The sequence below is a fragment of the Myxocyprinus asiaticus genome, chromosome 27 (assembly GCF_019703515.2).
Source record: "Myxocyprinus asiaticus isolate MX2 ecotype Aquarium Trade chromosome 27, UBuf_Myxa_2, whole genome shotgun sequence".
Taxonomy (NCBI): Eukaryota; Metazoa; Chordata; class Actinopteri; order Cypriniformes; family Catostomidae; genus Myxocyprinus; species Myxocyprinus asiaticus.
This window is the reverse complement of record NC_059370.1, coordinates 40,666,252-40,693,837: the sequence shown is the minus strand read 5'-3', so window position 1 is coordinate 40,693,837 and position 27,586 is coordinate 40,666,252. Positions and strand designations below refer to the sequence as shown.

The following is a 27,586-nucleotide window of genomic DNA, read 5'->3' as shown; positions in this document are numbered from 1 at the left end:
TCTAGAACTGGTAACTAATAAAGGAATATGCCGGGTTCATTACAAGTTAAGCTCAATCGACAGCATTTGTGGCATAATGTTGATTACCATAAAAATACATTTTGATTCATCCCTCCTTTTCTTGAAAAAAAAAAAGCAAAAATCGAGGTTACAGTGAGGCACTTGCCATGGAAGTGAAATAATTGTATAATTCTATTAATTCTTCTGTTAAAAATTATGTATTATCTGAGTTGTCAAGTTGTTGAAACTGTTGTTTTTATGGTTGTTTTAGTGTTTATGGTTTACAGCATTACGTTGTCATGGTAACAAAGTTGTAAAATTGGATATAACTTTACACAGAAAAGGTTAGTGATTTTATCACACTACAATCATGTTAAAGGAATAGTTAACTCAAAAAAGAAAATTCTCTCATCATTTACACACCCTCATGCCATCCCAGATGTGCATGACTTTCGTTCTTCTGCAGAATACAAATTAAGATTTTTAGAAGAATATTTCAGCACTGTTGGTACATACAATGCAAGTGAACTGTTGCCAGAACTTTGAATATCCAAAAATCACATAAAGTCAGCATGAAAGCAATCCATATGACTCCAGTGGTTAAATCCATGTCTTCAGAAGTGATATGATAGGTCTGAGTGGGAAACAGATCAATATTTAAGTAATTTTTTGCTATAAATCTACACCTTTGACCAGCTCCAACCAGTAGGTGGCGATATGCACAAAGAATGTGAATCGCCAAAAGTAGAGATTTCCAAGATTTATTTCTCCATTGAAGTAGATAGGCGCTGCACTGGCATGCCACTTGTTTAAATAGAAAAAATAGCTCCTCCTGAGCGTTCCCAAAGATGGCCGCCGAGTGAAGTGACTTGCTAAAAAAACTTTGGCTTAATTTGGATTGAACCCGGAATATTCATTAAGAACCAGATCCATTTTGAAAGCAACTACTGAACCCAAATGATCTTCATGTAGGCCCTGTCCACACTAATAAATTTTCTTTTGAAAATGCATTAATTTCGCTGTTTACTCGTCTCATTCCCACTAGAACGGTGTTTTCCTCAAACAAAAATGGAGCAAAAACATTTTGAAACCATTCTCCATTACAGCATACTTTGGAAAACTATGATGTTAGGAAACTGAAAACAAAAACGGATTAGTGTGGATTTGGCCAAAGTTGGTTTTGCTGATGGTTCTTGAACATCTGTATTCGATGCGAATGAAACACTGTACTATAATACTCTGGCAGTGTTTCCTGCGCTACTATTTAGTGGCATCGCATAGCAATAAAATTACGTTTCAGCTAAGCTAAACGCAAATGCAAATTCAAGAACTAATTATTGTTGTGAGCCAAAACATTTTATTGAATCATTATAAAGACTCTTAAACTCATGTTAACTGTTAGAATCGCTCTAACGAATCACTCACCCACTGAATCAGTCAGAGCTGTTCTTGACTTACCAAACCGCAAGCCATTACTTTTGTAAAGAGTGTCGTAAAATAATGTTAGCTTCCTCAAAATTATTAAAAGGCTTGTTAATGGAATCTTTAAGCAGCCAGAATCAGAATCTGAAGCAGAATCATTATTAAATCCTTTACGATTCCCATTCCTTGTGCTGATTCTGAATAACAGGAAATTAAGTAAATGTATCATTTGACTTTGTAAAATATGCAAACCCTTTGTATAAGAAATTACATCAAATACTGCCATCATCCATTGGTTGATTGTATCATTGGTTGATAATAATGTAAGTCCAGGGTCTTTCCAAATTTTATATTAGTTGGCATTTGATTAAAATCTGCCATACTCTTGCAGAAAAGTTTGAACTGTGAATAACCTAATTTAAAGATAATAAAGTGCATGGCAACCATAACATCACAGCACTCAATCCAGATACACTTTAAAGGACATTTGAAGTGACAGAGATTTCTCGCCCCAGGTATCACAGCTGCCACCTCTAATGCTTTAACCTTAGACACATAGTAGACTACAATATAAAACAGCTTCCATTGTACTTTAAAGTCCTAAAGTCATTTTTAACACAAAAGTTGTCCTATATGACCAACAAAAGATGTTGGCAAAATCATGATCACCATAAGCAGTTTATTATTATTAATATTATTATTATTATTATTATTATTATTCTGTACCTGCTGACCCAACTGTTTCTGTACAAACACAGCTGATGACATTGGTGATGTGGTTGGATAAAGTGCAATATGTGATGTAACCAATTGGCGTTTCAATTATGATGGCAATAACTAATGGATTCAATTGAAATTAACGCTAATGTTGAAATTATTGCACTTTGAAAAGCAGAGGCAAATCTATATTCTTAAACAATGCTTAACAAGAAAGCCTGATGATAAAGTATTCTCATTGCAAATTGTTGCTTGTCATGTTAATGCATTTTATTTATTTATATTGGGTTATACTCTTGACACTTTAAACAGTTTGTGATTTATTTTAAATAAATGAGCTGTGCTCAGTGTACTGTATTGATTTGTTTTATAAAATAAAGACTGTAATATTACGAACAGACTTAATGAGAGGGCGGAACACAATTTGTAATTAATTTCACTACTGTTCAATAATGTACACAGAATCACCTATGATGTTTTTAGCCATTTAACCAAATATCAACCAAAATGTTAACCTCTTATTAGGTTTTGTTCTGTTTGAAGCACATTATGTACACTTGATTCTGTATCAATGAGCTATCAGTTTGTACATTAAAGTGGTTTATGTTATTGGCCAGGTTCATGTAAGTTAATTAAAGGGATAGATCACCCTTAAACGAATATTCTGTCATCATTTACTTGACCTCATTTTGTTCCAAACCACTATTTTGAACACAAAAGGAGATGTTAGGCCAAATGTTAGGGACTGGCAGACTCAGTCACCATTTACTTTCATTGCATCTTTTTTTTTCTTCATACAACCCCAATTCCGAAAAAGTTTAAGACTAATAACAATTTGACGAGTTGAAATAACAAGGCGATGTGAAACAGGAGATGTTAAACAGGTGAGGCAATTGTGTCATAGTATATAAGGAGCCTCCAAAAACAGTCTAGTCCTTCAAGAGCAAGGATCGTTTGAGACTTGTAAATTTGCCAACAGATGCTTCAGCAAATAATCCAGCACTTTGAGAACAAATTGGAAGGATTTTGGGCATTTCTCCCTCTACAGTGCACTTGAACATGGGCTTGGGATTATTTCAGGAAACCTTTGTTAGTCAACACCATTCGCCGCTGCATCCACAGATGCAAGTTAAGACTTTACTATGCAAAGCAGAAGCCATACATCAACACTGCCCAGAAGCGCTGCCGACTACTCTAGGCTCAGTCTCATCTGAGATAGAAAGTAGAACAGTGGAACTGTGTTTTTTGGTCCGATGAGTCCACATTTCAAATAGTTTTTGAAAAACACAGCCGTCGTGTTCTCTGGGCCAAAGAGGAAAAGGACCATCTAAGCTGTTATCAGCGTCAGGTCCAAAAGCCAGTGTCTGTATGGCCAGGGGTGTGTCAGTGCCCATGGCATGGGTAACTCACACATCTGTGAGGGCACCATTAATGCAGACAGATATGTACAAATGTTAGAGCAGCATATACTGCCATCCAGCACTGTCTTTTCCAGGGAAGTCCCAGAATTTTCAGCAGGACAACTTCAAAACACATACTTTCCGAATAAGCAGAGAGTTAAGGTGCTAGATTGGCCCGCCTGCAGTCCTGACCATCTCCAATTGAGAATGTGTGGTGCATTATGAAGCACACAATACGGCAACGAAGACCCCGTACAATTGTGCAGCTGAAGACCTGCACAATGGATGAATGGTGGAACAGACTTGTGTCTTCAGTGCCTAAATGCTTAATAAGTGTTATTAGAAGAAATGGTGATGTTTCAAAGTTGTAAACACTCAACTGTCCCAGCCTTTTTGGAGTGTGTTGCAATCATCTGATTTGAAATTATTGTACATCTTTTTTTTTTAAGTGAAATTCACAAGGTAAATCATATAATGTGTAGTTGTGGTGCTTTCAATATAGCAAAGGGTGAATGTAATTTACAAATCACTCCTTTTTGTTTTTATTAGCAATTTTCATACTGTCCCAACTTTTTCAGAATTGGGGTTATACAATGAAAGTGACTGGATATAAATGGTCAAAGTGAATATGAGTGTTCATCGTGCCTAACATCTTTAAAATAACAAAGTCATATGGATTGTGAACAACATGAGGGTGAGTGAACAATGACAGAATTGTCATTTTTAGGTGAGCAATTCCTTTACATCTGTTTAATGATAATCACTGGCAGTTGTCTTTGTAATGGATTATTATTATTATTTTTATTTTTTTTTTTTCATTTCTTGTCTTGATCAAACTATTTTGAATTTTCCTGTGCTTCTCTGTATTTTCCCTTGCTTTACTAACAGGAACCCATTCCAAAAAACAGGGCGAGGATTTATCAGATAACGACGGTGATGAAGATGAAGGTATTTTCTTTGGTGATGAAAGACAGTTGCATGTCTTGGATTTTTTCTGTTTCCAGTGTCTGTTTTTCTTTTTTCTTTATTTTGAATGCAGCCCCCTGTGCATCATTTTATTCTAATTTGTCCAAAGACACATCTACTCCTTTGTGTGTCTGTGGAGAATGTTTGTGTTGAACACTTAGCATGTCACAAAGATAGTTTGAGAGTGAGTGTGATTTGCGTAGGTAGAACTGCAAGCAATGCAGCTTTTTATTTTATTCTCCTTTTTTCTGATCCGTTGTGTATGTTATTCGAGGCTACAGATGCATAGTGGTTTTGAATAGATTAGATTATTCAGAGAGTTATTAAACTACTCAAAACATAACTGTCATTCGATTTCACTCGCAACATTGCTTCTTATGAATTTGTTTAAGACAGCTTCTGGATTAAAGTACATTGATAAACATCTTTCTATGAATAGGCATGACACATAAATGAAGATGTATAGAGCCGTATGCTCAATTTATTGGTAATTTGGTGACACCTTTTTACATCAATATTATTTAAAGTTTCATAAAAGCTACTGCCAATGCATTTAGTCATGAAATGGCTATAGACTTTAATCTTAAACCAAATTGGTCATTCTTGTTATGCAGTCCCTTTTGAATTCTGTATCTTGAAAATGTAATATGCTTGTGTTGTAGTTAAATGAAGTGTATACCTGACTTACAGAAATATGTGCTGGTCAAGCTCAAGCATTTAAACTTTATTCAATATTACTTAATTATTTACACAGTAGCAAGAAAATAAGCAGGATGGAAGCTAACAGGATGGAAATAATGAACTAACCAATGCTCAGTGAGGGTTTTCATAATGTCATAATGATTTCTGATTCCTTTCTTTTTTAAAACAGGAGTTATTTTAGAGAGACAAACCAACTAATAGCACAAAACATTGCAGAATTCATCAAATGCATTGAAAATACTTATTGATGTTTGTTTTGTAATTTTCCCATCAAAAATGATGTAACTTCCTGGAGGAAAATGTCATTAAGGAACTGCCTTTTTAGTTATTCAGGTATTACAAAAGATTAACAGGATGGAAAGTGATATTGAGGAAATATATAGTATAGGGAAAAACCTCCAATTGATTACTAATTAACAATAATAGTTATTTCAGTATTTTTGGTTTTAAATTTTTATCAGAAACAAATGAAGAAACACCTAAAATATATTTATATATATAAATAAATCAGCAGTTTATAATTTTAGAAGACAAACTGTTGTAAAAAAAAAACAAATTGCAGCATCTGCTGAAACCAAAGTTGGAAATATGAAATTATTTATAATTCACAATTATGTACACTTAATTCTGATATTATGACAAAAAAAAACAACAAAACAAAAATAAAAAATTTTTACTAATATGATTCCTATTCACAAAAAAATTAAAAAACTTTTTTTTTAAATAATAAAAAAAAAAAATGCTACTTAAATATTTTAGCCAATAAATTAAGGCCATATATGATGGAGACATGCAACTGTACTGCATAGTAAGAATGACCCAGTTGCAATATTGCATTATGATGTGGTAATTGAAATGTATTCAGTGCATTTTCAATGTTTAGCTCCAGTATGTTATGCTAGCATGCTAGACTAGCACTGTCTGTGGTGAGCAACATAGCAGCACATATGAGACAGGCAAGCATGGGGTATCACAGCACAGTTTTTTATTTATTTATTTATTTTAAAAAGGCCAATGGAGTTGTGGTAAGAGGATTAGCAACGGAGGAGGAAAGAAAGCGGGAGAGAGAGAATCTGTTGCCAATCAGCAACGCATTGTCAATTTCTGCATTTATCTTGGGATATTCTGGGCTCAGGGTGTATATCTGGTGAGATTAGAATAGGGAAATTATCTCTTCCCAGTTCCTGAATAGAAGACTAAACCCAGAACCTAAATCAAGTCCTGTTATTGTTGTTCCTTTATGCTCCTAAAAGGACAATAGATTTGATAGGTAAGGGACGTGTTCAATTTTGGGGTTGTTCTGTGGATGTGGTGTGTTTGTACTCCACTGCTGTGCTTTAGCTGGTAAAGTACATGTGCTAACTCTCAGAGTATGTCCCAGTCACTCAGTAGTGCCCTATGAAGTGGACTTCCCCGGGTATTCTGCCATTTTAAGGTTTAGGTGCAAATTTTATTCAGCTTAATTTTCCTCAAGAAAGTGTATGAGTATAAAACACACCAGATACTGGAGGCCTATGTGTCTGTTACAATGTCATTATAATGACCATGTATTACAAGTTAAGCTCAGTCAAGAGCATTTGTGGTATAGTGTTGATTACAACAAAAAATAACTTCGACTCGTTCCACGTTAATAAAAAAAAAAGAAAGAAAGAAAAAAATTGCGGTTACAGTGAGGCACTTAAACTGTGAGTGAATGGGGCCAGTTCATAAATATTAAAATACGATTTTTATCCCCCAAAAGTATAGCCACAAGATGTAAACACTACATGTGTTAACATAATTTTAGTGTGAAAAAAAATAAGGGATTTACCAGTGTTACCTGGTTTACCAGATTACAGGTAAGACAACAAAATTGTAATATTGCATATAACTTTACACAGATAAGGTAAGTTAGCAATTTTATCACACTAAAATCATATTAAGATGTATAATTTTTGGCTACACTTTTGAAACAATTTGTATTTTAATATTCATGGACTGGCCCCATTCACTTCCATTGTAAGTGCCTTACTGTAACTAAAATTTTTGCTTTTTTTTTAAATAAACCAGGGATGGGTGGAAATTATTTTTTTGTGGTATCGACATTATGCCACAAATGCTGTCAATTGAGCTTAACTTGTATTGCACCCAAAACATTCCTTTAAGACATATACATATTGTAAATTAACCAAATCACATTTATTTTTATACTAAACATTGCAACAGTCATTTATCGCTAAGCTTAGGGGGTTCAGGTTAGACAATTTATACAATTTATATTGATTTAAATATATAATAATATATTTTTAGATAAATACACTTGCATGTATTATATACTACGTGCATTTATATTTATGAAAATGTATTAAAAATACTGGTAATTTATAATAAATGTCGTTTTTAATCATCATACTCAAAACCCCTTATCTGTCTGACTTAAGTGTTCAATGAATTTCATGGCCTTGAAAGGCATTCCAAATTAACGAATTTCATCAATTCACATGAACTTCTACAGATTTGCCTTCCGGCTATGGTTCCATTCTGGTTAGCCAGTATTTGCCCAGTTTAGGTGCTATGACAAAGCCAGTGCAACGGCTTTGCATTTGTCATGGTTCTGTTGTGCTGTACAACATTCAAGGTCCTTTGGCTTCAATGGAGACTTAGTATGTTATGCTGAAATGGAAACCGAAGCATCTCGCTTTGAAGCGGCTCAGTCAGTGGTATTAACTGCAGTGTTGATCAATACGGAAAGAGCTGTTTTCTTCAATACCAGTGGAGGCAAAGGCCTTGTAATGCTCATGTCTAAGCCAACCACACTGAGGGAGGCAAACATCCCTCGCAATCCAAAGTGGTTGCATTACCTTTGCAATTGGCTGGTTCAGACAATCCACTTTCAGACTTGTGCAAATGTGGCGGCTCTCCAAGAAAAATCCAGCAGGCTCCAGAAGCCGAGCAATATGTCCTTCCAGAGGCATTTCAGCTTGGTCTGGAAGCAGTCCCAATGGGACGTGATTTCAGCTCTGGATTGAGATGTAGTCCAACGAGGTGTCTGTATTCTAGCCCAAGGCATGTTTTTGCATGAGGTGCCAACTGCCCTGCATCAATGACCTTCGGATTTTTCTTTGTCTCGAAATGGCCCATGGGTACGACGTCAACAGTGACTGCAACAGGTAACATGGTTTGCAAAGCAAGCTGGAACTTTCCAATAAAACCAGAATACAAAGCAGGGAAGCGGGGCAAATGAGTTGAAAGGCTTGCCCTAGATTGGGCAATTGTGGTTTGTGAGATTATCTGACTAACAGTTGAGCCCCAGTTGCATTTCGGTTATCTCATCTGAAGTCCTGAAATGTAAAAGTGCTACAAATGAGTTTTGACACTTGAACAGCACTGAAATTATATTCCACTTGAGCCCACTATATATCAGTATGCCCTGTTTGTCTAACAAGGCTTGCGAGTCAAAGCAACATGACTCGGACAGAATCTACAATTGAGCTGTCATTGTATGTTCGAGAAGATATAGCAATAGTGAGCTTGACATGTTGTTCACCTTACAACCTCTCCTCTTCTCTGGGTGCATGGTATCATTGTGAAACTAGGCCATTCTTTCATTGCACAACATCGCCACACACTTAACCCCTCACCAGGTCACCTAAAAGCCTTTAGGCACAAATCAAGGCAACGGTGTGGATACATTTCTAGCCTTTCTGCTCAATAGGGCTGAATCCCAATTCGCACACTTACAAGCACGAATAGCATACTGTATTAACCTTTTTTAGAAGGGGGTATCCACATACTTTTGTCCATTTAGTGTGCTTTTGCATCATAAAATTGCAACTTGATACAATACATCCCCATTGTAATGCAAGGGATGTGGGCAATGATAATCCAAACCGCATGCATGGATGCATACTTTTTAAATCCTCAAGAAATTGTATGGCATCCACAAACTTTTGGCATACATTGTCGTTGAATGCACTGATCCTTATCTGTCTTGCAGTACAATGCGACTTGGGATTCAGCCCAGACATCTATCTTTTGTCTTAGAGTAGACTGGGCTCATATGTTCATCTCATAATGTAACTAGCAAGCTGTTGGCATCCTTTCTCAGCCGGTGGTCCTTATTTCAGTCACCAGGCTTGGCACAAACAGATTGCAATGCTTCTTATTCAGACATCCGTAGAGCATCATTGGCAATTAAGTCAACCTCAGGTGCAACTAAGCAATGTTATTACACCTCCTGCCAATTCGGTTTACGCTTAGACACACTACATTTGCAGTTACATTTGGTGTGTATTTAGGCACAGGGAGCTAATTCTTAAAGGAATAGTTCACCATTATATAATTTTCTCGCTTGTTTGTCGTTCCAAACCCATATGACTTTGTTTCCTATTCTTTCTAATCTTTCTTATTTTTGAAGTATAACATGTCCACTCTTTTTATAACGAAAGTGATCAAGGACTTTCACAAAGCATCCTTTTGTGTTCTACATAAGAGTGTCATACGAGTTTGAAGTAAATAATGACAGAATTGTTATTTTTGGGGGAGCTGTCCCTTTAATGTAGGCACTAGTGGCATATTGTGCTGTGCTCAAGGGAAGTCGTACCTTCTTTCATGTGCCTGCTGCCATAGCCTCTTTCACCGCTGACAAATAGATGCACATAGCCGTGGCTTGGCTCGCTGATCCATGTGTCCTAATTGGGCTAAAGACCCCCTCCCCCCTCCAGACTTCGGCTCTCTTCCCATGATGTCAGCATCCAGGCCAGCTCCACCTGCTGGGGTGTTAGGATGGATTTCATTCTGCATCCCAGACTAGAACAGAGTTCAATACCCACTGTTGCGCAGGATGCTGGTTTAAATAGACTGGGCCAAATTGGATGTGTGCCTGTTTGTGTAAAGCTGTCTCTATATTAGTGGGAAGATGCAGTCAGTTCTGCTGTTTATGACTTAAAGGGATAGTTCACCCAAAAATGAAAATTATGTCATTATTAATTCACCCTAATGTTGTTCCAAAACAATTTTACATTCTTTCATCCGTAGAACACAAAAGGAGATGTTAGACAGAATGTTAGCCTTAGTCACCATTCATTTTAATTGCATTTTTTTCCCCCTCATCATTATTTCCACAATGAAAGCGAATGGTGTCTGAGGGTCACTTCAAAGTCCATTTCAAGGCAAGAAAGTTCACTCTGCTGCCATCTTTGGAATGTTCCTGGGCAGGCTGGGCAGATATTTCTATGGAAACCAGCTAAAACACATCTGCTTAGTGCGTACTCGAGTTGATTGACAGGCAATGTCTGTATCTAAAAGATAATTGGCTCATTTACCTGTAAGGCAGGACTTCCTTTTCTACATCTGTTGGGTGTTCCAATTTCTCCCATTCATTTTAATAGAAGTGGCCCATCTCTGCTAAATAGACTCAGACCCAGAACACCCTAGCAACAGCCTAGAAATACCCTAGCAACCATACAGAATACCCTGGCAACAACAGAACAATGCCCTAGCAACCACCCAGAACACCCTAGCAACCACCCAACAATACCCTAGCAACCACCTAGCAATGCTCTAGCAACCAACCAAAATTCCCTAGATATCTTCTAGCAATGCCCTAGCAACCACCCAGAACACCCTAGTAATCAACTAGCCATGCCCTAGCAACATCCTAGCAACCACCCAGAACACCCTAGCAATGTCCTAACTTGGAACTGCATAGCAGCATGCTAAAAAACACTTAGAAAGCCTTTGCAATTGCATAGTAATGCTCTGAAAATCACACAGAACACCCTAGCAACCACATCACAATGCCCTAACATCCTTCTAGAACACCGTAGCATCCACCAAGAAATGTCCAAGCATTCATCTAGAACACCCTGCAAATTGCATAGCAACATACTAAAGCACACTTAGAAGAGCTGATCAACCGCATAGTAACATCCTGGCAGCCACCTAAAATGAATTTTGCATGGGCAAGTATCACTAGCATTTTCTTTATATAACCAGTCCTGCTCAACCTGCTCCAAGCTGGAATCAAACCGCGTCAGTTGGCATGGAAGGCGGGTGTGCTAACGAGGAGTCTAAAGGCTATAGCCCCTAGTGTCAGCCACTAGTGCGCCTCTTGTGACCAGAGGAGTGAGGTTTACATACACTGCACAGCTATCGCGTACCAACTGGCTCCTGTTATATTTAGAACGTGTAAAGATAGAAAAATTTTGTTTTCCCTGACATCAATCTCAGGTAGTAGCAAATTCTTATTTTCCACCTCAATGGAAAAACTGTGTATAACCCCCCGCCCCCCACACACACACACACCCCCACACCCGACCATTTCTCACTCCTCCTTGTTCACTGTTAGCGGCTGGGCTTCAAAGAGCACATCAAACCTCCTGTCTCTGTGCTTAGAAACGTTATATTTAATGCACAGTGGTGGCCCAGCCTCAAGAACTCGCCTACTACAAAGGTCACTCATCCCCAGGCCCAGACGGAATCTGCTGACTTTTTTTTGCATTTTCTGCGCTGAAGTTTAGGGAAAACCTGAGGCATCCTGCGGAAGGGATTTAAAAATAACCAAATCAATTAGATGTACCTGAGAGTACTACACTCTTATTGGTAGCTAAAAACATCATGAAATTAGCCAAAATATTTTTTTAAACAAATATGCAAGGGATGGGAAATGCGTAGAACTTTTAAGAATGATGGATGTTGCAGTTCTGCAGAAATCTGCTGTACTTCCTGTGGAGTTCTGAGCGCGCAGATTCCATCTGGGCCTGCTCATCCCCAACTGGATTAGGGCTGGGCCATTGAAATCACAAATTGTAGTTCACTAATTATCACTTGCATCTTCTACTTTTCACTTAATTGATATAAAACAAATACAAATATTCTGTATTGTTAAAATTACTCCCAATACTGCACCCAATTTCTATGTATGTGCCCCAAAATTGTTGAAGAATACTTGCATCTATGCATCTAATGTTTACTTTTATACTTTAAAAATTAGTTGCCCACTGCTTAATGTTGAATTATCATGCTTCATCTGATCTGAGCACTCAAAGCCAAATTTGCATCGAGTTAAATTGTTTAAATTAGCTATTGGTGTTTGCTAAGTCTATGCATAACTATTATGATTGTTCATATTTAGGGTTAGGGATTTTAAGAAATCTATAACCTTAAGGGCAAAGTTCACCAATCATTTCATCATTTACTCAGGCTGAATATTAACCTCAGTCACCATTCATTTTCATTGTATGGAGAATAGATTCAATAAAAATGAGTCTAACATTACTTAACATTTTCTTTTGTGTTCCTCAAAAGAAAGTCTTATTGGTTTGGAACAACATGAGGGAGATACATGATGACAGAAATTCCATTTTTGGGTGAACTATCCATTTCCACTGATTTTAATTAGTGAAGATTGTTTTTATGTAAATTATTAAATATCTTTTTCAGTTTGGAAATGATACAACATTTTGCCTCAAGCAAAGCAACATTTACAGCCACAATTTCATGCTTCAAGATGTGAACATGAAATTCAAACATTGAAAAAATTAATAATGCATTCATTTTTACTACAGTATTCAAAGTTACAGTTTCAAAAAGTGTTTAACAGCAATTGTGTACATTGCAGTACAAAGCCATCTGGAAGTGACAGCATCCGCCACCACAATTGTTGATTGTAGAATGACCTTTACAGTAGTTGTACATACTATTGTGATTTGAGTCATTTTAAATTTTAAGAGTCCAAGCCATGATCAAATTTACTTTTTGTAATCGATGCTCAAGAAATATCTATTCTGGCCTGGAAATGTTAAGAACATCTATGTTCTCTATGTTGAGTTCAGTGGTGACTTCTAAAGCCACAACCCGCGTGCTTGGGAACCCGCACAGCACTTTCCATAAAAGTGTTTGACATTTTCCATGTTCTACAGCGTTATTGCTGGTGTAGTGGCTCTTATCTGTGCTCCTGTTGTCCGGTTCTACAAAAGTGACAGGCTGTTGAGAGGTGGCCCATTGAGAATCGTGGTGAGGTTCACAGATAGCTAGATGTGTCGTCCCCCTAAGCTTTGCAGACAACGGAGAGTGCTGCCGCCCAGGTCTGACATCCACAGAACTTTAACACCCTAATCACAACTCTGATGGAGATGCAGAAGACTTTATGGAGAAGGACGCTGAACTCATTGTGTGCACGGAGGTGCTAAGTGTTCATTATGAGATAGCAGGAGTCTTTCCTTCTTTCAGTTCACTCGGTAATTGATGGTGGTAATGTAAGGAAGTAGATGCATGCTTCCCGCTGATTTTGAAAATGAAACGTGCATTTGTTTGTGAGTTGTGTTGTGGGAATTAGCTAACAATGCATTGCGCCCGCTGATAATGTTCAATGTAATCTGCATTGTTTAGCACCCGATTCGCTATAAGAATGGTAAAAAAATCTGTCAGGAAGTTATTATAAATGCATTGTGGCCATTGATTGCATTCTTTATTTGTATATGGTGCATGCTATGTTTTAGCAATGATTCATTAAAGGAGCTATGTAACTCAACAAATAATAAATAGGTAACAGCACAAATATGCCTATAAATGCATTGCGGATGTTGATAGTGTTGTTTACACATGATGTAAGTGTTGTTTTAGGACCAGATTTACTAAAAGAATTGTGCAAATCAGATGATGGCACTAAAATGGCCAAAAAAATCTGGCGAGAATTCACTATAAATGCATTGTGGCCATTGATAGTGATTGTTTATTTTTATGCAATGTCTACATTGTTATAGCACCCAGCTCGCAAAAGTAATTATGCAAATCAGGCAACAGCACAAAAATGCCCAAAAAATCTGGTGAGAATTCAAAATAAATGCATTGCAGCCATTGATAGCATTGATCATGTGCACACGCTGAGTTGCTATAGCACCCCATTTGTTAAAGCAATTATGCAAATCAGGTGACATTACAGATATGGCAAAATAAATAAATAAATAAATAAAAATCTGGTGAGAATTCTCTATAAATGCATTGCGGCCATTGATCGCGTTTTTTTATTTGTATAGGCTATCTGCATTGTTTTGGCACTGATTCACTACAGGAATTGTGCAAATCAAGTAACAGCACAAATATGCCAAAAAAAAACTTGACGAGAATCCATTATAAATTCATTGCGCCCACCGATGCTGTTGTTTATCTTCACGTGCTTTCTGCATGTCTGTGTTGTTTTAGCACCCTATTCGCTAAAATAATTATGCAAATCTGATAACATTACAAATACGATTAAAAAATATGGTGAGAATTCACTATAATTGCATTGCGGTTGTTGTTTTCGTTTTTTGTTTTTTTTTTAGCACCAATTTGCAAAAGGAGCAATGCAAATCTGCCCCAAAATCAGCACAAATAAGCCCAAAAATCTATCGATTATTCACTATAAATTCATTGCATCCATTCATAGCATTGTTTATTTGCACACGCTGTCTGCGTTGTTTTAGCACCGATTCTCTAAAGAAGTTATGTAAATCAGTTTGGGTAAACATGGCAAAAAATCTTTGCTGAAGGCAACTTGCTTGCCGCAATTCCCCTTCATGCAAGCTGGTTCTGAGTGGTTCGTTGTGTGAGATGATCGCTAGAAAATTCACACAAACATCTTTTTAAAGCTACACTATGTAACTTTTGGCCCTCTTGCGGTTTAAACAGAACTGCAAGTTACTTGCGGAGGAACACTGTTTTGGTAATTCCGTCAGTCGGGCTTTGGCTCTGCTCTCCTGCGCAGATGAGTCTGATGGTTTGAGGAGTACCGGTGTAACCATGGTTACAGATGATCAACTTATCAGAGCGAACGTCACTACAACAACAAAACTTGCCCCATCCCCTCAAAAAATAAAATAAATAAATAAATAAAGGAAGAAAAAGTCAGATATCCAAAAATATCATGTCTTATTAGCAGGTAAGTAGCGTATCTTCCGCTGTTGTTTTGACTTATTGAAAACAATTGTTTCAAAATAAATAACGTTACAAAAGTTAGGCAAAGATGACATTAGACATAATGATTGCTAGTCATATCAGATAAAGTCAAACGGTGGAAATATTATAACTTAGCTAGCAGGCAAATAGACTAAGGTAGTAACTGGTTTAGAGATTGGCATTGTTTATTTTTTTCCCGTTTTTTTTCTCGAAAATTAAATCAAGCACTGCAGTATCACAATCCACAGTAAAATGCCCCATTAGAGTGGCTAATGCTATCTATGTCCTACTAAGAGAGCTTCCTGGCTAACTATCTTTCCAATAATATATCTTACCTTTTGAGCAAGAAAAAGCCATCTCTGGGTCGGTTTTACATCCTTTAAAATCTTGGAGTTGTCGGCACCTCTGAAAAGCCGATGTTCTTTCATGTTTTATTATTACAGGCTGTCTCTTTCCCTTTTTGCTTGCAGACTGTTCTTGGTTCAAGGTTTCTTTATTTTAAAAATGGGCGATTCCCCAGAGGTTTGCTTTTTTGAATGATCCATGGTCAATGTTGTTCATGTGATGTGGCAACAAGCTTTCAGCTTTAAACTAGGTACATTTCAAAATATCACTGTCCTGGACACAAAAGCAGTTTGTGGGGAATAATAGCCATTTTCTATACTTTTGAGGCATAAGCAATTAGGAAATAACACTTACTACCCAGGAACAAAAATAAATACACATTGTTACATGGTGTAATTATTAGGCTCACCATAGTGAATCAGGGTATGGCAAATACATTGTTTGGAAGATGGATTGTTGGTTTACTTGATCATTAATGAAATTTTGTTCATTTCTAACAAAAAAATCTTACATAGTGTAGCTTTAAGTTTCCATTTAACACCCTCTTTCTGCGGGTGGTAATAATGCAACGTTAACTGCACCAAGCAAATACTGCTGAGTATTGTGAATAAGGCACATCCTATATTCAGCGTAATTTACATAGTGAGGAGGCTTTTTTGCTCTGAAAAAATGACAATAGTTTAATTTAAATATGGCACAGTGCGATTTCAGCACATTTAGCACATTGTAAAACTGGATTGCGGGTGATTAGTGAATAAGACGCAGAATTTTGCTCTGAATTACTGCAAACAAATGTGGCACAACTGTTTAGTGAATTTGCTCCAGTGTGTTTCAGAGAGAATGAGTAATTTCTTCATTTCACTGAGCATATCAATCATTATTGCACAATGATGTTGCTGACATTTTGGTTTATGTTCTATACTTTCACCCTCTCCCCTTCCAGGTCATTTGTGTTAAACGTCCTGTTTATTCAAATTATGTATCTGTGAAATTCAAATGTTCTTGCAATGTATTTTAATCAATGTCTCTGTTTTTCTTCCTCAGGATATGTTTGAATCCTTATTAACTTTTTTACAGGAAGTTCTAGAAACCACACGGATGCTCAATTCAAGAAACAATGATATTGTCTTTATAAAAGGATATTAGTAGACAGATCAGTTAGCAGTGTATTAAACAGTCTGCTGTGTACGATATGCTTTTATATCACATTATAATGTGATATGAATCAACAAAAGAGGTTACTGATAACATGACATGATTAATATTTGTATTCTTTTTCTAATTGCACTTTTCATTCTATATTTTATATAGAAATCTTATATTCTATCTTTCCCATCCTCTTTTTCTACTCCATACATTGTCTTTCTTTCGTACGCTAAGTGTCAAAAGAGAATTGCCTATTTCAATCGTGCCTTATCATAGTTCTCTCAGATACCAGACACGAAACGTCAATGTTTATGCTTGCAGATTTGAAATGGAGAAATTCTACACAAATCAGTTCTCACAGGTTCTATCAGATCAGGAGCGTAACACGTGAATGCGCTTTTAACATGTGAAACAGGCATTAAGCAAAGAAACAGAAGCACAGTGATGCAAATAGCATTTGTTCAGTGCACAACACCACAAGGCTGTAATTTGCTGTGGCCACATAAATGCAAAAGAGCAAATCTTTAATAGGAGGGCTTGAATACAGACAGGAGGTAAATGCACTGGAGTGGTGTTTGCGATTAGCCATTTCTCAAAGATTCAGAACTTTGATCTGCTGTAGCCATGGCAACCCTCAATACAATACAGCATTCTGAGTCTTACCCCAACAGTGCTCTCTCATTTCTCAAAGCTGAGAGAGCGAGTCTCTTTTCATCTCAACAGAGAGACAGTTTTCTCACCTTGTCTCTTTTTTCTCTGTTAGATTAAGTAATTATCAAAAATGAATCAAGTCAATTGAGATAATGACTGATTAATGTCTATAAAAACTACTATAATGATACGAATTCTATGCAGATGTAAATTAATGGAATGAAGATTTTGTCATCATTTATCACTCCAAACCCATATTATTTCTTTCTTCAGTGAAATAAAATAAGATGTTATGCATAATGTCCGAGCTTCTGTTTCATGTAAAAGCAAAGTGCTTGGTGAATTATACTGCCAAGCTCCAAAAAGCACAATAAAAGTAGTACATACCATTTGTGCGCAATATCCAAAGTCTTTTGAAGTCATGCGATAGCTTTGTGTGAGGAATGGACTGAAATTAAAGTAGTTATTCACTGATAATCTTTCCCTTTTCCAAATTGTAAATATAATTTGCGGGCGCATTTTTAAACGCATCGTGGACGTTCACATGACGTGCCCATTCTTTAATCAAACACAAATGGTTATGAGATTGATACAGAGCTCTTTAGAGGACAGGAAGGGAAGTTATTTTCTAAAATAGTTTTGCATTCCCTTGCAATATGTTTTGCGTTCCCTTGCAATAAGGTTGCTTTCCATTCAAATACGTTTTGCATTCCCTTACAATTATTTTGGGTCCCCTTGCAGCTTCATCCATCCCTTTTGAACCAATGAATCATAGTTTTGCTACAATAACTATAGATCAACTATGGTATTTGTAGTAAAATCATAGTAATAATACAGGAAAACCAAAACTATGGCAATAAAAATCATAATCATTCTGCAAAAAACATGGTTGGTTTTACCATAGTAAAACCGTGGTTAATTTGTGATACATGTGCCATGGTTCATTTATTTTTTTACATTAATTAATTTCTTTTATTTTATTTTATTGTGGAAACCATGGTTTTAAAAACCATACTTGTTGTACCACAGATGAACTGTGGTCTTACTATAGTAAACTGTATTAACCAAATTAATTGTATAACTATAGTTTGGTTTTCCTGTATTATTGCTATGGTTTTACTATGAATTTCATGGTTAATATATGGTTACTGTAGTAAAACTATGGAAAATTTTGTGGTTACTATGGTATTACTACAAATACCAAACAGTAGTTCAACTATGGTTACTGTAGAAAAAACATGGTCCGTTTTGCCAGAAAACGCAAAACATATTGTGGAAGAGAATCTTTTCAACTACTACATTTTCAGGATTTTCTCACCCAAAACTATTGTATAGGATCAGAAAACTTGCAATTTATCATATTAGCTACTTTTATGGTATTGACTACTTTTTATGAAACTTTTATGATGCTTTTTGTCCTTTTAGGACCTTGCGAGTATAAATCACCATCCTCTTTTTTTGCATGTAAAAAGCAACATGGATGTTTTGCTTTGCATCTCTTTTTGTTGTTCATGGCAGAAAACCAATAATACGGGGTGGATAAATAATGAGAACATTTTCAATTTTAGTGGAACTGTTCCTTTAAGATACCTTCACAATTGTTAATTGGGTTCTAAGATACAGAAATGCTGTCCCCCCAATGATTAAACCTCCCATGGCTGTATGCTTGGGCAGTGAAGTCTAACACAGCCATTCAATTTTAGATGATCTCATCATTTAGACCACTAAAGTGTGTTAGAGCAGCCTGCAATAGCCGGTTAGGTTCTGATCTTCCATATGGCTTAATCTGTTCATATGTTTTGCGCATACAATTCATTATAAGAGACAAATGACTCGACTGATATGAGATACATTTCAAACAGTAATTGAGCTGGTATCTGGGAGGACAGGAATCTTGTTTTGACGGGCCAGTGGGGGAGCAAGAGTTTAACAGTGGCCACTCTTGCAGACATACGAGACACTGGAGCCAAACCTGTGATGGTGTACATACACGGAGGATCCTACATGGAGGGCACTGGGAACATGATCGACGGAAGCGTGCTGGCCAGTTATGGAAACGTCATTGTTATTACTCTCAACTTTCGAGTTGGCGTCTTAGGTAAGTAATTTTGTTGATTTTATAGTCTTTTGTTGATGCAGCCCTGTAGGATAAAACAGCCCATACAAACTTAAAGGTGAAGTGTGTAAGTTCTGCGACATTAACGTCGCCAAATGGAATCATAAAAACAACTCATGTTTGCCATTGGTCAAACAAACAGATGGTCTCATCCCATACTCAAATGGCAAACAACATTGGTTTAGCCAGTCGGACTGGTCGGGATGCTCAAACAAACAGCTCAATGTATTGAAAATGTCACAGTTTTTGCACTTTTTGGGGAAATCAACCTACAAATTATTTACTTGTAGTTGACTGCATATAAAGCTGGGATAAGAGAGGGTATTTTGGCTGAAAAATTACACATTTCACCTTTGAGGAAGTCAAGCTAGTTTTTGGAACATAGTAACTGGTTTGTTGCTCAACCAAGGCGGTCTACCAGCTATAACCAGCAGGACCAAGATGGTTTACCAGGTTGAAACCAGGTCTATCACCTGGTAGTCCAGCTGATCCACCATCTTGACAAGCTAATGACCATAAATGACCATATTGCACAAGCAAGAAAACATGTTAACCTGTTAGCATCTGAAGCTGGTATTACTTGGATTTTCTTAGAGACCTTGTGCTAAAGATAACAAGCCTTTCTAGCACTAACTCATCAGGCTGGGTACTGCAACTTTGTGCTGTGCACATTATTCTGTTTTTATGTTTGCTTTAAAGATTAGGTTGAATGCTGTTTGCTGAACTAGTACAAGCAGTATTTGACGTAGAGATGTAGAGGCACATTTAAGAAAGCTATTGTTATGAACAGTTAATCAAAGAATATTGCTCACAGCAGTGCAAACTCTTGCCAAAGGTCAATTAGTTTGGCTTTTTTGGCTTGCACAGGGTTTTGTTGATTACTTGTTAAAAACTGTTTGGAAAAATGTCCGGTCATCCAGTTATTATGCTTTTAGTTTTAATTTGACCAATAAGAACTATAAGTACATTTTCAAAGTGAATGTGTTATGCTGAATCCAAATGCATCACATAAAAATAAATAAATAAATAAATAAATAAATAAACTGTTTTACTGAAGGAGCTTCAAGTAAATAATTTAGCAGATGTTTTATCCAAAGTGATTTGGAGTACATTAAAGTACAATGTTCATTTTTCAGTTCAACTTTGCACTCAAATTCTTATGCTGATAATATAATTGGTAATGAGGGGATTAGTATTAAATTAGACAAATGCAAAATATAAATATTTTCACAAATGGTCTCAGACTTTTGGACTTCACTGTATAAATTACTAATCATGTAATCTGTATACACTCAAGATTTACGCATTTCAAGTTTTATAACAAAATTCCATTATAACAAAATTCCATCAAACTGAACTGAGTAATCTTTAAAAAAAAAAAAAAAAAAAAAATGTTTTATTAATTTAATTTAGTTAAACATTGCTCAGTTCAATTGTTATGAAATTGAATGTGGGTTGCACAATGAATAAAGGCAGCATAATGAACTTTGCATTTTTCTCTTTATTAAAACACAGGGCACCCCTCATTTGCATAGTGAACGCTGCTGCAGACGTAATTGAAATTCAGAGCAGACAGATCAGTTCCAATCCAAGAAAACTATTTAAATAATAGTATATAAAAAAATGACTCTGTTTTTAATTATGCAGCTTAAAGGTGTGTGAAGAGAATTATTGAGATAATTATACCTTTTAGAGAGAATCATTTCTTTGACTGTATGTTCCATATACAATGCAGAATTAAATGCAGAGGCGTCATATCCATTCAGACTAAGGTAGCGCGTGCCCCCTTAGATTTTTGAGGCAAGAGGATTTTGAATGGATTATTTGAACTATTTATTAATGATTACTGCACATAAAAAAAAATTATGTGTGGCAGAAATCGTTATTCACAAGTCTAAATTTTGTCAGTCCAAAGAGAGTAAAGAGAAAAGATACATTAATAACTGAAATCTTAAAAGATTGCTTTTTATTTCTTCAGTTTGACTGGCTGACAGGGGGCTCATGTACTAAACAATAAATTACATTTTAAAATTCTGTAAAAATGCTTTCTTGGTAAAGTATCAATGGAAACACATTGTCATTTATTTCTAAAGAGAACATAAAAATTACTTTGTATCAAAGTGTAAATGCAGCCTAATAGGCCTGCTGCAGTCTAATAGCCTATACAATAACAACAATAATGATAAAATATGAAAACCACCCACTGCTCTTGGCTGGATAACTTTAGTAGCTTTAAAAAGTATTTATGTATTATAATCATACAGTGTAGGCCAGTGATTTAAGTAGTTTCAATGTATGTTATGATACATTATTTATTTCTTTTTCAATTTCTGAATGTTAAGCTATTTGAATTCTTAAAACTGCTTTTAAGAACATAGAGCACTGTTTGCTTAATATTCATCCTTGAATTTTTCTTGTTCACTGAGAATCATCAAGTTGCTTTGTTAGCAAAATGGACATTATAACTGAAATATACCCAAATGAATCAGAATCGAACTGAGAGCTTATGAATCCGAATTGAATTCGGAAATCTGTATCGATACCCAGCCCTAGAACTATACGGTCTATCTTGCACAATGCTATTTAATAAGCCTCGCTGGGTTTTTATCATCGCACAGCAGCGCTACCACCTGTCCTGTGGATGTGGTAATTATTGTCTCTAAGTGTGGACCCTGTCTTTCCAGGGTCCCTATTTGGAGCCTTTCGCATGTGAGTTCCACACCATGTAGATGACTGAGAACTCATTATAGGTTTAATATTTAATTACAAATGCCGGATTGCCTGTGAGTCTTTCCTGCTGTTGTTGGGCGCCTGGCTGCTTGTGAATGATGTGATACATGAATACAGTGACACTCAGATTTGATCAGAGATAGAGTTTGGCCAGAGACAATTTGTTTATAGCAATCCTGTCTTGTTTGAGCATTGATTGGAGTGTGTATGTGTCTGAGTGTGTGTGTGTTTGGAATAGGTCAGGCTAGGTGGGACCCTTTAATGGTGCATAATGACTCCCAGTCGGTGGGGGAGTATCTTGTATCTCTGCTCTTTACAAATATAATTACTCACTGGCTCTCTCAAGCATGTCAAATTCCATTTCCTATGGGGAAGACTTAAGTACTGTTTCCACATGCATTAAATATTAACAATAGCCACCTCGCTTTTTAAAATCCACGGACCTTTGCCCTTTATCATGTTAAGCCAGTGCAGCTGTTGCCCCAGTGTGATTTAGAAGAGATTTTAAGTCACATTTTCTTTCACAAGTCACAACTGGTGCTTCGAATAATACAAAAAATGTAAATGTAAAGAAGGTAACTGTAAGTCAGTGCTAGCGCTCTCCATTTATGTGTATTATTATCATTTTAGATAGGAAAGTCAGTGCATATTATTCCAAAGAAAGAAATGTTTGCCTTCATTATTTTTCATCAAAATGTAATAATATTGTCCCGCCTCTGAAACGACTTTACTGCCGACATCACTGAGGCCATGCGGGCTATTGGTTAACGTTATTCGATAGTGAAATAGCTATTTGGCCATTGTTTTAGTCTACTGTTGTAAGTAACCTCTCTAAAATTGTCAGGTCTGGCTCCATTCTTGTCCATTCTTGTCCACTTATTACAATCCAATCAGTTACCTATGTATAAAGTTAAATCCTGGCCTACATTTCTGCCTCACTGAGCTTTCTGTTTTATTCAGAAATACGTTACATTACAGAAGTAAAATGGGTTTGTAATTTTCTTTTAGTGGCCTGTAGTGGTTATAGTTTGAATGAAGTAGGTTATAGTTGTTTTAGATATGAATGTCTCATCCCAGAGCTCAAGGCAAACTGGAAAACGCAATTTAGTTGCATTACACTTGCAATTCTCTCTGAATCTAGTCTACATTTTATCAATGGTTCTCAAAAATGGGTCAAATGGGACAGCAGGCAAAATCAAATAATATAATGCAGCTAACCATATAATTGTGCATAGTAAGGATTGAAAAATGAATAGGCTTATTAACTTTTAAAAGGGAGGAGAGAACACATCCCATCGTCTGTGACGCCTTGACGTCTGTGCATCTAAACAAACTCAAATTCATCTGTCACTTGTTAAAAGCTAGTCAAATTAGGCAGATGCCAACATGGACAGGTTGCGTGACATGTACTTTTGCTCAAAAGCCTTGAACAAAACTATGCAAGGTACAAGAAAATATGACCCGGAATATATTAAATTAGGGTAGCTAGAATAAAAGTGTTTTAGCGCTTACCACAATATTTTTGACTCATCCTTAGTACTGTGTCGGGTTGCCAGTTGATAATCAATGTGAGCTGTTGCATTAGACAGCTTACATGGCTGTGAACCTCACGTGTATGGATTGACATGTAGCAAAAACATCCTTCTGCAATGTACAGTATGTGTTTTTCTCTTCAACATGAGAGTCTAATTTAGCGTCTCTCCAGAAGAGTACATGTACATGCTTGTCAAGGTTGCGTAAGGCACGGGAGAAATTATTTCCATGCATGGATCTTCTGTGACCGGCTGCCACTGTCACACAATCACATTCAGAAATGTACCATTTAGTCTTTTGGTTATTGGAGCATAGATTTGTCCATGTCACTATGACAACTGTGTATTACTGCAAATGGTTTCCGATTTGTCACTGTGAAACATTCTTAGCATTCAAATAAAAATCTTGCATGTTCAGCATGTCATGTGAATGAGTCAAGAGCTTAAGATACATTTCATGTATAGATGAAAATGTTATAGCAAAACTGTCTAGGTCATTCTCAGTGCCATGTGTGCCTGAACATGCAAGATTTTTTTTAATCATTTCATTTAAAAAGTTTATGAACTTTCAAGAAATCATATTACCCCACTTCAGGCCTAAACTATTATGACTGTAACCATCATAGACATTTTGGAGAGATTACTAGTTCAGCCCTGTCACAGATTGGTGTTCATTTACATTTTGTTATTATTTAAGTAAATTCTGGTAATATCACTCAGTTTGAGTAAGCTTTTAATAAATCACATTATAATTCAAATATATACTAATATCCCATGGAATTTCTATTTCATATCGTGTTTTATGCCAATCCTGTTGCATTCAAAATGTTTTATTTAAAAAATGTCTGTTGCATTGCACACTAAACAAAGTTAAATGTATCATATAATGTTACTAAGTTCTGCATCCTGTTAGTTTATATCATTAGTAAGTCATAGTGACACAAATGGCACAGTTTCCTATAAATGACCTTGCTGCCATTGTGTGTTCAGGCAAATTTCAGAAGCAAAGTGATAAGATTAAAATGTTTATCAGTTATCTTGTTTTATCCATGCATGCCGAAAAATGGAAGAGATGATGGGAGAGATTGAAAAGCTGTTTTGTCTTATAACAAAGGCCATGAGCCCAGAAATAGATACCTGATTAAATTAGAAAAAACATAGAAATAAATTACAGTTTTTCTAATGAAATGAGAATGAATTGGGAAAAAAATGCTCTGAAATCAATTTATAGGACAAATTAGAAGAATTAAATGCCCAAAGGCTGAAATAAATTAAGACATTCTTCAAATGTTTGGCTTGGTTATAAATGTTAACTGCCCAGAAGCAAAATTCTGAGGTCTTCAAGTTCTCTCGCACACTCTGCAAACTTCTCCAAATTGCATCAAATGTCTTTCCATAAGTTTGTGTAAAGAGCCGCCTCAGAATCATCAAGTTTGTTAGAAACTTTGTGCTCCAAACATTCCCAAGAGTCTGCGGTTTTCCTCAGGCAGTTTTGATTTACCTCTAGGGGTTGCCGGTTCGAGCGCTCATGCCTCTTGGCCTTTTGTGGGGGAGATAAATTACAGCGAAACCCCAAATATCCACAGTCTCTTTATCTGAACTTGACCTCTGGGCTTGAGGGATTCATCTTTAGTATGATGATTGCTTTCAAAGCGTCATTTGAGTGCTGTGACATTTGGGTACTTCCTGGCCTAGTTTTCCTCAATTGAGAGATTTGTCAACAGTACAAGTGAGACAGACCGTGTCACAATAAACTTACTTTTGATCTCACAAGCCATCAGTATTCCTATTTTAACAGTTTAGAGCTGGCTTGTCACTAAAGATGTTTTGGCAGACATAGGCAGCTACCTTCTATGTCATAAGTGACTGATTTGAAATGCTCATCAATGCACTATTGATTCCAGTAGATTTCAACAGTCTGGATATGGAAGTAAAAACTCCCATATATTTTTTCCATAGGGGAATAGATTTTTAACAATAACTTGTAAACCTTTAAAGACCTACCGTGAGCTCCGCCCTTACAAAAATTGAGAGTTCACTGCAAATTAGCTTTGCGGCAAACTTGCGGCAAATTGACCATTGGTTCACCACTACCGGTGAAGAGCTGCAAACTTCTGGCAAACATTTGCTGCGAATCACAAGCTCATTTGCATGTGAAAATAACAAGCTGCGGCAAGTTTGTGGCTAGTTTAGATTTTTTGTAAAGGATTAGTTTTGGTAATCTGTGTTATATGCTCCCGTTGAAGCCATCATTCTGTGTTATTTCAACTAAATTAAAAAATATATATGTTTAGTAGTTGATTTCCTGGTAAAGAAGTACACTATCCATGATCCTAAAGAAAATGCAGAGAATCGCGGCAAACAAAGCGCACAGTGACTGCCCACTCACATTCACGGTAATGATGCAATAGAGTAAAATACTCACTGTTTAAAAGTATAGCCACAAGACATAAACTATATGTGGATTAATAGGATTTTTAGTGTGAAAAACAAATCACTTATTAACCATTTCTGTGTGAAGTTATATCCAATTTTACAACTTTGTTGCCATGATGAGGTAACACGTAACCCCTAAAATGACCGTTAAAAAGCTTCACACGTCTGTCTTTAAAACCTAAAAAAAATTTACCCCGTTAACTTCCATTGTAAGTGCCTCACTCTAACCTTGATTTTTTTTTTTTTTTTTTTTTTAAGAAAAGGAGCGATGAGTCGAAATAATTTTTTGTGGTCATCAACATTATGAATACTGTGTTAATTGAGCTTATGATGTGTATAGAACTGGAATATTCCTCAAAAAAGATTCACATTGATGGTTTGGGGCCAGAATTTGTGCCTCTTGGCTAGACGTTGCATCCATCTGTTAGGTTGTGACATTTTGCAGAGTTCTAAATCTTGTGTTGTCGCTTTTGTAGAGTTAGGGTCCTGTCTTAAGGTATAAATGAATACTTGGTAAAGGATTTCCTCCTCTAGTGACTCTAGAGCCCTACTGGCTTTGGAATGTGTGCTATCGACCTCTGTAAACATTGTTGAGTTTGGTATGAAGTCATACATCCAGATGACTCTGTATTCCTGAGGTGGAACAACCCAGATGAGTATTGATTTTTGTTTTGCCCCCCTCTGAAGCAGATTGGTCAGCTAGAGGCAAATATTTGTATAAATGTCTTTTTAAAATTGGCTTTCAGTTCACCATGTTCCAGGCTTCATGTTTGCATTCTGTTGGTGATATTTCTTGTGATCCATAAGTATTTTGATTCAAAGCTCTCGTTGTAGCATAACTTTTCCTTCCTATATTCCACTCGGCTCGGCTCATTTGTCTTCTTCTTTGAGGAGAAGGGAAGGTTTGTCCATCATCAGGTGTGTTTGGGTCAGAAATGATCTGTCTTGAGAGAGTTATATTGGCTCACCGGCCAACTCTTGCTACTCTACTTGTCAAGTGATTAATCATGCTTTGGCCAGTGAAGGAACCAAGGCCAGCGGTCTTAACGCACGTGGGAGGCAATATTCTCCACATTGTGCCGGATGGAATGAGGAAGGTGGGAGTTGGAGAACCGGCAGAGTGGTGTGAAGGAGGGAGCCATGAGAACGGAGGTGGGCATCCAATCCACTTAATTTTTGTGACTTGACAAAAGAGAACTCTAAAGCATGGATACAAAAGAACGCAAAGGCTTTGCTGAGTAGGTGTAATTATTTACTCAACCTGCGTTTATGCCTCTTGTGAATGAAAAACCTGTCAGAATCGGTCACAGGATGTTTGAATTTCCTAGGTGTTGCATTAGAGGCAAAGCTAATTCAGAGAAACCGGCGCCGCTCACATTGAGAGTGGGAGGGATATAGGAAAGGATGAATTAAATAACATGGGAAGACCGAACTTGGTGTGAAATCCTATATCGTTCATGCATTAGAACCAGGAAATGATTTTGTGTAAATTATATATGGAAATA

The 27,586-nt window shown here is 36.6% G+C and overlaps 1 protein-coding gene across 3 annotated transcripts in view; it reads left to right on the top strand.

Moving 5' to 3' along the window:
- LOC127417556 (neuroligin-3-like) overlaps window positions 1-27,586 on the top strand; it is a 242,388-nt gene that overhangs the window by 76,577 nt on the left and 138,225 nt on the right. The window contains exons 4-5 of one of the 3 annotated variants that reach the window (XM_051657556.1): window positions 4,428-4,487; window positions 19,216-19,365. In XM_051657556.1, the coding sequence (XP_051513516.1) occupies window positions 4,428-4,487; window positions 19,216-19,365 (210 nt within the window). Of the gene's footprint in view, window positions 1-4,427; window positions 4,500-19,215; window positions 19,366-27,586 lie in introns of all 3 variants that reach the window. The other 2 variants (XM_051657555.1, XM_051657557.1) reach the window with 2 other exon arrangements.